We start from the raw sequence: 14352 nt of genomic DNA on the forward strand, positions 1-14352 counted from the left end.
TCATTTATCATTTTAGAGCTACTTACAATAAATCTAATCCTCTTTTTACCTGAAAAAACATCAAATACTTGAAATGGTTATAATGTTTCATTTTTTTTTCTTTTCTGCTAAGCTAAAATTTCTTCTGTTTTTGCCAAGCTAAAACTACCTTCATGTTGATGTCCATTAAGCTGTAGACTTCCGGCTTCTGTCTCCACACTGTGTGTACCATCTGTGACCCAAACTTTCTCCTCCATCATTAAAATATTAAATGTCATGAAATGTTATGATGCTTCCAGTGTTCAGCTTTTTTTCTCTATCTAGATTCTCTCTTAGAACAACCTTATTCAAATTTTAGTCTATGTATCACATCTATAAAAGTGTTGCCCCTTTGGGAGGCCGAGGCGGGTGGATCACGAGGTCAAGAGATCGAGACCATCCTGGTCAACATGGTGAAACCCTGTCTCTACTAAAAATACAAAAAATTAGCTGGGCATGGTGGTGCGTGCCTGTAATCCCAGCTACTTGGGAGGCTGAGGCAGGAGAATTGCCTGAACCCAGGAGGCGGAGGTTGCGATGAGCCGAGATCGCGCCATTGCACTCCAGCCTGGGTAACAAGAGCGAAACTCCGTCTCAAAAAAAAAAAAAAAAAAAAAAAAGTGTTGCCCAAGTCTACCTTTGTTGTTTCTTGAAATTGGGTGCTCACCCTATTGCATTTTGTGTCTGTAGGGTCTCTCATAATGTGAATCAGCTATCATAGGCCTTATAAATTTTGGACTGATATTCCCATTACTCTGGCGTGTGTGTGTGTATATGTGCGCATGTGTGCATGTGTGTGCATGTATATGTATATGTATGTGTATTTGGGGAGAAACTCTGTAGGTTAGTATAGAAAAGTGTTCCTGTACAACAATTGTGCATTTACTTCCCCTGGGTCCAAAAATGTCACAATAGCCTAGTATAATTTTTTTTTAAGATGGAGTCTCACTCTGTCACCAGGCTGAAGTGTAGTGGTGCAATCTCGGCTCACTCCAACATCTGCCTCAGCCTCATGAGTAGCTGGGATTACAGGCACCTGCCACTGTGCCCAGCTAATTTTTGTGTTTTTAGTAGAGACAGGGTTTCACCATGTTTGCCAGGATGGTCTCAGTCTATTGACCTTGTGATCTGCCCTCCTCGGCCTCCCAAAGTGCTGGGATTACAAGAGTGAACCACTGTGCCCAGCCGCCTAGTACAATTTTTAACATAAATTCCCACTATGGGTAGTATAAATTAATACTCCAGAGACACACAGAGCATAGACTAGGGTTCAGTTTCTCAGATAATCATTTTCCTTACTCAAAGACTGAGTAGAGAGAGGCTTCATCAAAAGTGTTTCTGGTCAGAAGGCATGGTTTTCTTCTCGCACCTTTTACAGGAGGTGGCTGCTATCTAATGTCTGAGGACTGTTTGAAGATCTTGGCTCCAGTTCTGCCCATTCCCCTACCTTCACCAAGAGGTTTAGTCCTAAGATTTCAGCACTTGTCCCAGTATTAGTAATAAACTAACCTATCCTCCAGCTGAGGATCTGCATCTAGTCTGATATTTCCTCCAGGCCAATGCAGCATCACTGTTGGAGCTACTTCTTAGGCTTGAAATTCCTTCTAAATGTCTGCAACCCTGAAATTTATCCTACCTTTCTTATCGTTTGTTTAATGTTAATATGAACATGTTGAGTGTGTGTGTGTGGGGGGGTGTAGTGTGTCTACGTTTTCTCAGTCTAACAGTTGCTAGAGATAGAACTCCATTGCATTTCCTCTGGGAAGCTCAAATTCCGTGTATCAAAAAATACTCATATTATGATTCTACCAAAAATCTTCATTTCGTCCGTGTTTCTGCCATAATTAATAGCACCCTACTGTATTCTTGGTTTCCAAAATTTGGAAATAAAATTTTGGAATCATCTTAAATCCAACCTTTCTGTTGGTTCTCATATTCAAATAATCACCAATTCAATTTTACAATTTCAATATATTATTTCACATATTCTAGGAATCTCAGTTATGCATGAATATAATGATTATTTATCTTTAGAATGTGAAGATTAAATGAGATAAGTAGATCACATAAAAAATACTGCAAGACTGAAGTAATAGATTGAATAAATCAGCTACCAGCTACCTAGTTACCCAAGTCAACCCAGTATTAGAATTTCACTTAGTATTGTTTATGAATTTTTACAAACTCATGTATCTCACATATTTACTTAGAACAGATGAATGAAAAAATAAACATAGACCCTAATATGACTTTTCAGTTTTTTATGATTTTCTAATTTCCATTCTATTAGTCATCTCTGCATCTACAGTGTCTTATTTCTCTTATAAACTGAAAGATTGGTGTGAATGAAATTAATTAGTTAAACATTAAAATTTAGCCCTCATTATCTGCCAGGCACTGTATTTTATATTTTATCTAATTTAATCTTTACAGAAACTTAATTATCTTTCTCACTCGCTAGAAGGAGCCTAGGGATATGAAGGTTAAATACTCTGATGATGGCCACAGGTAGAAAGGGGTAGAACCAGGATGTAAACAAACAGAGCTTGACTTCAGAGCTGACCACGTTGTCTATGATGCTCTTCTGAATGGATACTGTATTAACAGTACACTAATAGTGAGGTAGTTGTCATTTAGTAAATTCCAATTTGTCAAGTACATTCTCAAATCTAGTACCCGAACTAAACTTCAGTTTGGATAATAGACATGGAAAATGTGGTGGAACTACTTTCTAGTTATGAAGAGCAGATGTCTTTTGATTCAATTTAATAATGAACTGGATCTGGCAGCCACATCACAATATCGACTTATATTGAGTTCACACCATAAGTGAAATAAATGACTTTTTTCAATTTGGATGGCTCATAATTTTTTCTTCTCCATGTTATTATTGAGTAGACTTTTTTTAATCCATGAAAGACTTAAAATAGATCTCAAATAAACTGCATTTACTTTTAGCTCATTAGTAAAATCTGTGGACAATTTTTGGAATCCTCATTTTGTCTTTTATAGTATTAATTAGTTATTCTTCAGATTTTTGTCATTGGTTTCAGCATTTGTAAAATGACATATAAGAGATACTGGCAACAAATTAAAAAGTACATATTATTTTTCCACAAAAGCAGCAAAGTATTATCCTATTAATATAAAACTTGCATTGTGTCTTTGTCTTGACACTTTGTTAATAAAATGCCCTAGAATAAGGAAGATTAAAATCTTTTAATGCTGTAAACCCCTATCTTTGTGTGAAAATAAAAAGAAGAACCCTGTTCTGTGTCTTCCTGAAATAAACTGTTGTAATTCATTGGAATGATAGTGGTGCTGGTGACAAATCTAATGTGTTTTGAAAAGCCACAATTGTTATGATAAAGACAAAGTATATAAAAATATTGTAAAGTGAAACATGAGTCAAACAAAACCAAAGAAAAAGAAGAGATTTCTCATTATAGTTAGTGGCAAAACATGAAAAAGAATAAGGTCAAAACAGAGAAGATTTTTAAAAAATAAATCCTTATTTAAGAACACATACAGCCAGGCACGGTGGCTCACTCTCGTAATCCCAGCACTTTGGGAGGCTGAGGCGGTCAGATCAAGAGGTCAGGAGTTCGAGACCAGCCTGACCACATGGTGAAACTCCATGTCTACTAAAAATACAAAAAAGTAGCCAGGTGTGGTGGTTCGTGCCTATAATCCCAGCTACTCAGGAGGCAGAGGCAGGAGAGTCACTTGAACCTGGGAGGTGATGATTGCAGTGAGCTGAGATCACACCACTGCACTTCAGCCAAGGTGACAGAGTGAAAATCTGTCTCAAAAAAAAAATGTGCAAATCTGAGATATAGAATGGCCAATGAAAAGTTCTTAGAATGGTGACCATAAAATCTCTCTCTATCTCAAGGCCGCTCTGCAGTGTTGATTTTAAGAATCTGTCATTGCTCTTGGTGTATTAGGCCATTTTTGTGTTGCTATAAAGAAACACCTGAGTCTGGGTAATTTATAAAGAAAAGAGGTTGAATTGGTTCATGGTTCTGCAGATAATACAAGAAGTGTGGCGCCAGCGTCTGCTTTTGGTGAGGGATTCAGGAAGCTTGCAATCATAGCAGAAGGTGAAAAGGAATCAGGTATCTCACATGGCGAGAGCTGGAGCAGAGGGAAGGGAGATGTACTGCACACGTTTAAAGAACCAGATTTTGTGAGAACTCACTCACTATTGCAAGGACAGCATCTAGACATTCAAGAGGAATCCACCCCCGTGACCCAACACCTCCCACCAGGCCTCACTTCCAGCATTGGGGATTACATTTCAATATGAGATTTGGAGAGGACAAACATCCAAACTGTACTGGTAGACTATATTTGTCATCAGCAATTCTTTTTGAAACATCAGTCGCTTCAAGGATACTGCAATCAGATGATTATCACACACTTTAACACCACAACTGGTTGTCCTGAGTTTGTTATGAATCCTGTGAATCTGATTTTTTTCCTAAGTTTGGAATATACAGATTCCAAAAACAGGTGTGTTTTGAAACTCTCCTTGAGTCGTCCATCATTACTTTGTTTTCATAGTGTTTTACAGAAACCACAGTCTTCGTCTAAGGATGAGTTTCCCTTCTTTCGCCACACTTCTCGCTCCCGCTCTCTATCTCTTTTCCTCTCCCTCTTTCTTACCCTTCCTCTCTTTCTACCTCTCTCTCATTTTGTTTCAAGTAATGTTAAGTTAGAGCTAAGTTAGTACATTAGTAAGTTAGTGTTAAATCAGTTGTAATATTGAGCATTCACTCAATGAAAATTACAGCCCCAGTCACAAGATAACCAGTCTTGAGGACTTTCTTTTCATGTGAAAGCAAACAACCGAATTTTATTCCACTTTCTCCCCATGGAAAGAGAAGAAGTTTGAGGATAATGTCCCCTCATTTATTTCAATAGACTGTAAGATGTGAATCTTGTTATCTACAGGAAAACATGGATATTATTGAAGAAATTAAAAAAATATGCAGTGTTCTAGGGTGTGTGGAAACCAAACAAATTACAGATGCAGTAAATGAACTAAGTCTGATTCTTCAGAGAAAAGCAGAGGTAAATCTCTTCATTTATTACACAGTAGTTTTAAACCGGAGTTCAATACTTAAGAAAGTGAAAGACTTTGATTAACAACTATATTTCTGTGTGCATGTTTGTGTGTGTGTGATTTTGTGTGTAGCTGTGTGTGTGTGTGCATGTAGCCACACAGTATATTTCAATTATTTGGGGGTATTGGCAGCTTGATTCTATTATGCCAAATAGATTTAATTAAACTAAAAGGACATTTATTGCATCTTTGAAGTTTGTAACCACCTTATAACTTTAGGTGACACTGAAATCAATCCTACAGTCCCACCTAAATGAACGTAATTATATAATATTCATGTGAAAATGTCTGTTTAGGTTGTTAATGGTTCTCATGTATACAAGTGTATACAGGCATAAGTGTCATGTTTGTATGGATAAGCACATTTATAAAATGAAAAATGATCCATTTTTCATTTTTGTGGTATCTTTTGTGAATTTTGCAGCTTCCATGATTTCTGTGTGACTTTCTCTGTATCCCACATCATGTGACAATTTCCTGGTTTGGTGGGATTCAAAATGGGCATTATATGATATTCTTTTTAAATCTCAGAAATCTGATGTAGACCCATAAGTGATTATTTCCAAGAAAAATATTAGGAAATCTGGTTACAATTAATTCATTTATCGTATTAATTTAGCAGATGATAAACAAAGATATGATAATAACTAATATTTGCCAGTGCATTCTAACGTATAAAATAATTTGGCATATGCATTACTTCATTGAATTTAATTATTTTATCTCAATTTATCCTCACAGCAATGTCATAAAGTTGGTGTCTTAATGTTCATTTCACTGTTAAAACTTAATGCTTACAATGTGTGTGTACAGAGAATTAATAGTGGCAAAATACAGATTTGAACCTAGGCCTCTATACACATTACAGTGTATGTGAAACTTTCTAAGATAGAGTGAGTACATGCATTCTCTATCCTCATGGTAGACAACAAGAGAGATTCTACTACCTTTGAATATGACAGTCTTGAAACTTTCAAAAGATTGATTTACAATATAGATAATCATATCACTACATGGAAATCATCATGCTTACTACTTATTGTTTCAAATAGATAGGTGGGTATAAAAATTCAGTAGTTTCTTAATGTTGGGCTTTCTAGATCTTATTTAATTCAAACTTTTGTGTGATTAGACAGTAAAAAATGAATATAGAAATTTAAATATGTTCTTAACATTATATGAACAATGACAATGATAATTTTGATGAGTCATGGACATACATCACCAAAATATTTTAAAAACAAACATTGATGGAAAACTAAAAGTGCAAACCATTAAATAAATCAAAATTTAAATGTAATCAATAAATCCCCAAATTCAATATCTAAGACAGATTTATGTTTATTTCACTAAATTTTTCTTAATAAGGAAACACCCGCTCTTTTACTTTCCAATTATAGAAGGAAATGGAATAACTGTGTAGTCTCCAAAATCATTGTTGCAGTAGCTATTAAGACCGATGGCCTTTACAAATAACAACAAGGTAAAACAATCTGAATTGATCATATATAATATGATCATACTTTTCTATCCTGTGTCAGTGTGAAAAAATGTATACTAGAGCAGGGATGTTCAGTCTTCTGGCTTTCCTGAGCCACATTGGAAGAAGAATTGTCTTGGTTACACATAAAATACACTAACACTAACAGTAGCTGTTAGGCTAAAAAAAAAAAAATCTTATAATGTTTTAAGGAGGTTTACATATTTGTGTTGGGTCACATTCAAAGTCATCCTGGGCTGCATATGGCCCACAGGCCGTGGGTTGGAGAAACTTGTACTAGAGTCTTAAAAGCATTTCACCAACATGTTTTGAAAATAACTATTTTGATGAGCTTAAGAACTTGGGAATTATATGATGCTGCAAAAGGGCTTTCTTATTGGTGATGTTAAGTCAGTATAACAAGGTAGTGAGAGTTAACTTTGAACAAGCAGTGATTTCTCTTAAATTATCACATTTTAGAAACATTACAAACTCCCAGAGTTGATAATAAAATATATAAGATAACATAATGCAAATATGAATTGGATTTAAGATCTACCAGTTTCTATCTTAAACATCCTGTGGAAAATTAATTCATTTGTCAGAATTTTAAATTTCCTCATGTGAGTATGAGCAATAATGTTAATAAAGGGCCCTGATGACAGTGTAGCTTAAATTAGATCATTGTTGTTACTGGAGGTAGTGAGGATGGTGCTGGTGCTATTTCTGGAGAATCTTTCCAATAAGGCCAATATGAAGGCTTTAATTCACACAAGCCCCAGTAAGGTTGGCTCTTGTCATCTCATGGCCATCAATTACAGCCAGCCTCCTGACAAATATGAACCATTGCCAGAGGAGGAGACCAGATGTGTGGGTGTGGACACATCTTCCTGTCTGTTGAGACTATTTGGTTATTCTTCAACTTTTATGTCCAGCTCTTGGCGAATTGGCAGACAAACAACTGAGCAAAGAATGAGGAAAACAGACTTTAGGATGAAGCACTTCAAATGATGTCAAAGTATTGCTGGTTATACAAAATTTTATCTTCAAAACATTCATTGCCTGAAACTCCCTAAAAGAACAGACATGACAATTTTTCAGAAAAATCAAACTTACAATATTTGTACTTGATCTTAGCCGAAAGGCTGAGAAGTGGTCAAACTTACAATATCTGAAGCTAAAAGAATTCTTCACAAAGGAATTGGGTATTTCATAGGAAAGCCATGAACAATTATAAACTCAAGAAAAACTCACCTTCACATTTCACTTTCCTTATATACCAGTATAAACACAAAATCTTGTGTGATTTTTCTTTGAAACTTTTAAACTCATAATATCTAAATATTTATCTAGTATTTTGATAAGACTAAAATGATTTTCATGCATAGAAACTAAGAAAAGAGAGTTCACAACTAGTTTTATTTCATCTTGGTCAGTGGAAGACAGTTCAATATTCTGTAAAAACTGGACCCTACTTATTTTGAGTAGACTATTGAAAGCTCATTTATTCTACATTAGTTGTATTCATACTTTTATTCATCTCTTTTTCAATCCCATTTTAACTGTGAACCTACCTATATAAGAATATTGGCACACATAGTAAGTACATTTTACAGAATTTGTGCAGTAACCAGTTAACAATGCCAAAGCAGTCTATCCACCCACCATGAACTTAAGATTGAAGAAATACTGACAAATACAGGTTTTCTGCCAACAAACTGTGAAATTTGAGAAGCTTTTCTTTTTCTTGGCTGTATTTTTGGTCAACATGCAAAGAACTATTTCCTGCCATACAGGGAAGTCATTAGGTGTTTATTAAATGTCAGTTTTATCAAGTTGAAGAATTATATGACAAACATACTTGTTGTACTCTATTTTATTCTCTGACCCAGCACTGGAAACAATTTACATCCTTCAAATTATATTCCAGAAGTCATATAATTTAATTTCCATTAAATGCTTACATAATAGGCAAACCACAAAGTGAAAATATGGTCTTTCACATCATGGTGTAGGTGGATGTCATGGTGATTTTCTATTACAAGTCTATATTTCTGAATAAATTGAATTCTAGTTAAATCAGGATAACATTTTTAATAGTCTCACCCACATGGATAGGGTGAAGATCTTATGTGTAGTTGTTAAGACTAGCAGTTGATACTATACTCAGATGAAATATTTCACCTAATAGAAATACTTCTGTAAAGGTTCTTGAGAAAGATCCTTTAAATTGAGAAATTGCATATAAATGTAATGACATTTTAAATATGATCAAAATGTTCTCTCTCTAAAGGAATACTGTAACAAATTTTTTGTTATGAAAAACAATTGTTCTCTAATTTATTTGTTTGAGAAATCTGGCTTTAGCCTAATTATATTTCCTTAAATGCAAGACTTGAAATTTTATTTTTTATTTTTTAAATTTTGAGTTTATAAATTTAAAATATTTTAATGTCAATTAAAATGGATCTTATTAAAAACTGTATTTCCTTTCGGGATGAAACCTTTTTTTAGGATGTCTATAAATAACCTTATACAGTTTTCAGGATAGTTTAGTTACAACCAGCAAATCCTAAGCCACCAAAGTAAGTCTAGGCTTCTAACAAGGACAAAAATAAATAAATAAGAAAGGCCATCACACACTAATGGACATAAACTTAAAGAATAATGAAAATGAAAACAAAAAAATAGGATTTCAGATTGTATTTTTAATTTAGGATATGACTCAAGATATTTTATTTTTCCAAGCATTTGGCTATTAGTTATTTTTAATTCCCTAAAAAGAAAAAAAGAAAGAAAACTATTTAGTGAATCTATAGTGATTTTGTCTACTTCAGTTCAGTCTTCTTTTTGGTGCTGTCCAAGGCTTGCTGAATAATTGCTAAGAATAACAGCTGGACACAGAATAAAGAGAGAATTAAAATGCACTTTTATCAAAATATTAGTCACTTTTGTGAAAGGGGGATTGAACTTAGACAACCTATTGTAGTAATTTCTTTTTTTAAAAAAATTAAACAACCTACATTGCTTATTACAATATTTAGAAAGTTTTTATTTCATCATATAATTTAAATTTATTCTGTTTAATAAGCAAATTGATATATGATGCCAAGAAATATTTTGTCATTTTATCATGACAAATAAATTATAATGCTTAGATTTTGGATATTACCATTTGATTATTTTGTGAATTTGTTGTGTGAATAACAAGTATATTTTTACATTTTTTTCAGAATTTTTATCAAAGTTCAGAGACTTCAGTAAAAGGTAAAACATACATCTACTCAAGTATTTTGAAATAAATAAAGAAAAAAGTAAGTTATAGAATCCAAAATAATTTTTTCAATTCTTTATTCAAATACTGTGGTAACACACAACACACACACACACACACACACACACACACACACACACAGGCTTTTTGAGGAGAAAGATGCTTTTCTAAAACTCATTTTATTAGTGGAAGTGATTATTCTGCAAAGGAATAAAAATCTGCACTCTCTAAACTTTTAGCCCGATATTTTTAAAATAATGAGAAAAGTCAGGAGATCCATAAAAATTAAAATACAGAAAATATAATCATTCCAAAACACTGAAAATTTTATCATTTACCTAATTGTATTTTGATGTAAGAAAAATTAGAAAAGTAGTATATGTCTATATGCAAGGTCACCCACTTCAAATTTAAATTCCAGCTTTATTTGAAAGACCAAGCTAATATAACAGGTAGTAGGAGGCTTCAGTTCCTGAATAATTAGTGTTCGCAGAGGCTCTGAGTCTATAAAATTGCAAGACACAGGAGGACTTTGCCTCTATAGAAAACAGTAGGTGTGAAATTGCGTGGGATAGAACAAAGTCTTAACTTTGGAATCAGAAAGAACTGGTTTTGAATCTCAACTCTACCAGTTTCAGAGTCTGTGATTCTAGATTAAACTCTTTGATCTTGTTATCCTGATATACATAAGCAATATAATAGGATTTAAAATGCAGGGTCTGGTCAGGATCGTTCTTGGTTGTATTTGGTAGATGGTATTTTGCATAGGAATATTCTCTGAGTATCTGCAAGAAAACTGTCTGCCCCTCAGATGTTCAACTAACACCCTTGGATTCAGAAAAATCCATTGGAAAGCGGATGAAAACCTAACCTGCCCTCCACATCCTTAACTGTTTAAGTAAAGAGTCATGTACAAAAGTATATCCTCTCAACTCTAATTCCCACTACTCAAAAGAAGACATTCAATTATGTTTGAGGAACCCTCCCACCTCAAATTAAAAAGGAAAATAGGGTGGCAGGGAGTATAAAGAAATTTGTGCTAGTACAAAAACCTCTATTCTAGATGTTCATAAAACTCCAGAACACCATAGAGGGAAGGAAGGAATGGACATTCCCTGACAGTATTACTAACAGAATCTAAGTGGTAGTATGTGGAGTGAACAAGCTGGAGGTGTTTCTGTATGGAACAGATTCTACCTTTCTATCAGGAATGTCGTAATGAGGTCTCCTCCCCCATATTCCTCAGGGAACTGGAGTATGAAATCCCACAAAACTGTACAGAAATTTTCCTGGAGACTTACATTCTATAATAAATCATGACAGATTTTAATCGAGTCTAAATTGCACATAGATTGTCCTTGCCTCTTTATTTCATGGCACTGTAATTCTTTTCCAGAGTAAAATTAGGTGTGATAAAAACTTTTTCCACCATATTTCACCACTAAGCCCAGTGTCTTGGGTGCTTAAGACGTTTTGATGATGTTATTTGAAAGGTATTCTTCATCCAGAGTTCTGGAAGTGAATCATAATGCATAAGTATACATCTCTGTACAAACTTAAGGTAGCAAATTATATCCAAGAACCATGTTTCTGCATGAAAAGCAAAAAGTAGAGTTGGGGTAATTAACCAAATGACTAAAGTTCCCCCAAAATATATGCTACAGCTTAAATTAATAAATCAAACTTATTATTTTAGATGTGTATTTATTTGCACAATGTTGAAAATTCTTGAAAAGAAGTTTGTGCTTCCTGCTTCAGCGTACCAAAAGTACAATTTGGAGACAGAGAAACAAGATATTTCCATAAATTTATAATTCTCTGCCTCCTGCTGTTCAGGAGAATCTCGGTTGGTTGGCCTCCGGAGTTTGATGAGGCCTCTTTTAAGACTATTTTTACACTGCTTTACTCTGCTTCATTAATTGCTACTGCTGATTTCTCAGAGAATTTTAATTAGAGAGCTTATTTCCCCTCTGCTTATCCCCCCTGGCTGTTTCAACAGAGGGCACAACTTAAAAAATGTAACAAATAAGTAAAATTAATCTATCTTATACATTTTGTACAAATTTATGAATAACTAAGTGAATAATAGCATGTGTTAAACAACAGCAAAAATGTTTAATTATATACAGAGCTACTGAGGCACAGACAGGACTTGGGAGGAAACTCCATGTCAAGCTGGCCCCTTTCCTGAAGCATCCAACTGCCTGTGTGCTGGAATATTGTAGCATATCTTGCTCTTTGTACTATTTTCTTTTCTAAACAACCAGAAACAGAAGTCAATCTATGATTTTTTTAACTTATAAATTGTTTATTTCTGGAATTTTCATTTAATTTTTTTTACTTAAGTTGACTTTGGGTAACTGAAACTGAAACTGCGAAAGTGCTGTTAAAACTGAACTACTATATATGGAATTGCATGTTTGAAAAACAACTTACAAAGAATTGCATGTGTTTGAATAAACAATTATGTTGACTGACAAAACATGGAATCATATCACAGCAGATCTTAAGAGCACAATTTCTGACGATGTGCTTACTTGTTCTCTCAATATCTACTCAGCAGCCAGAGGAAAACCGTTAGCCCTTATACCTAGTAATTTTTCTTCATTTTTCTTATTTCATGACAAGTCACTTTTAGGAATAACAAGTAGACTCCTTTTAAATAACTAATGGCAAAACTCAAGAAAGCCTTTGATTTTGAAGAGATAAACATCATAAATCTTTCATTTCAAGCTTGTTGTAAATCCTAGCCATGTACTACTATCATTCTCTTTTTCTATCAGTGCACTGTATATGATTAGTGTCCCGTTGTCCCGTTAATGGTAAATGTGATAGCATCATCAAATTTATTATGATTAATTCTTTAGATGGAATTTGTTTGATATACTTCTAAGCCATATAGAAAACATATTCCTTGTCTGAAAATTAATTTTAAATAATCATAAATCAGAAGAAAAAATATTACAAATTAAAGTTGATCAGAATGTCAAATTAATAATTGTAAAAATTCCAAATTGTGATCAAAAGGCTATGCTTTCAAGTTTTCTGTAGGTGAAGATTGGAAAGCTTATTGATATCTAATCTACTATTAACTAAACCAGGTTGCATTCATTCAGAAGTACTTGATGGCTAATTTTCTTCAGTTGGTAAAGGGCAACTTTAATTAAATTTTATTTAAATTGTATTATAAAAAATTTCAAGGCCGGGCACGGTGGCTCAAGCCTGTAATCCCAGCACTTTGGGAGGCCGAGGCGGGTGGATCACAAGGTCAAGAGATCGAGACCATCCTGGTCAACATGGTGAAACCCCGTCTCTACTAATACAAAAAATTAGCTGGGCATGGTGGCGCGTGCCTGTAATCCCAGCTACTCAGGAGGCTGAGGCAGGAGAATTGCCTGAACCCAGGAGGCGGAGGTTGCAGTGAGCCGAGATCGCGCCATTGCACTCCAGCCTGGGTAACAAGAAAAAAAAAAAAAAAAAAAAAAAAAAAAAATTTCAAAGCTATAATTGATGGCCTATGATAAATACAGCCCTTCTTAGTGACTTGATCTCTATCTCTTCCTTTCTAGGCTTGATAGAGAAGGTAACAACTGAACTATCCACGTCTATCTACCAGCTAATCAATGTCTATTGTAACAGCTTTTATGCAGATTTTCAGCCTGTAAATGTATCTAGATGCATATCCTATGTAAATCCCGGGCTTCCTTCCCACCTCAGCTTTACAGTATATGCCGCACACAACATTCCAGAAACCTGGGTGCACAGGTGAGTAGTAGTGAGTTTTTCACAAAGGAGTTCATTTTTACATAGCTTTTAAGTAGAATGCAATTTGTAATGCTGTTACATGCAGGGGCAAAAATTTCGTAAATCTTTGGAATTAGTATAGGTTTATCCTTACTCTTAAAATCACATTTTAAAAGTTTAGATTCAAAACAGATATTTAATTTTCTTTCTTCTTCCATTTTCCATATTAAAATAGTTGCCATTGCCAATATATCTTTATGGAAATAAAACATACTCATTCTATTCAGCGGCTACCCTAAATAAAACATACTATTCTATTTAGTGGCTATCCTAAAATTTGCTTTTTCATGTTTGGGTTTAAATGACTAAGAAAATAGTTAAGAAAACGTAGCGAGACAAAAACATACACACGCAGAGAGATGGAGAGTCTAAAAATAGAAACAAAAAAATCACTCTGATCCCCATTAGGTTTCAGACTGATTTTTTGCTATAACAGTACCTTGATGAAATGAGAATTAACTAAGAATTATTTGAGTTTCAACACAAATGAATGACAATTATGCATGGAATATCACCAGATTTTAAGTTGACTCTACTATGTAGTATTTTCTTCAATAACATAATTACGGTAATATAGAGATAATTAAAGTTGATAAGATAGTAATTTAGTAATGGATTTATTGTACTTACTGCATTTAGCATCTCAAA

General features: G+C 34.1%; 1 protein-coding gene across 2 annotated transcripts in view; it reads left to right on the plus strand.

Moving 5' to 3' along the window:
* The window catches only part of PIK3C2G (phosphatidylinositol-4-phosphate 3-kinase catalytic subunit type 2 gamma), a 419361-nt gene that overhangs the window by 92725 nt on the left and 312284 nt on the right, over positions 1-14352 (plus strand). For both annotated transcript variants that reach the window (XM_064377719.1, XM_064377720.1), the window contains 3 exons: positions 4975-5094; positions 9860-9893; positions 13470-13665. In XM_064377719.1, the coding sequence (XP_064233789.1) occupies positions 4975-5094; positions 9860-9893; positions 13470-13665 (350 nt within the window). The remainder of the gene's footprint in view (positions 1-4974; positions 5095-9859; positions 9894-13469; positions 13666-14352) is intronic.

This window comes from Aotus nancymaae, unplaced genomic scaffold (genome assembly GCF_030222135.1).
Source record: "Aotus nancymaae isolate 86718 unplaced genomic scaffold, 86718_ANA_hifiasm-v0.15.2.pri h1tg000016l, whole genome shotgun sequence".
In the NCBI taxonomy this organism is placed as follows: domain Eukaryota; kingdom Metazoa; phylum Chordata; class Mammalia; order Primates; family Aotidae; genus Aotus; species Aotus nancymaae.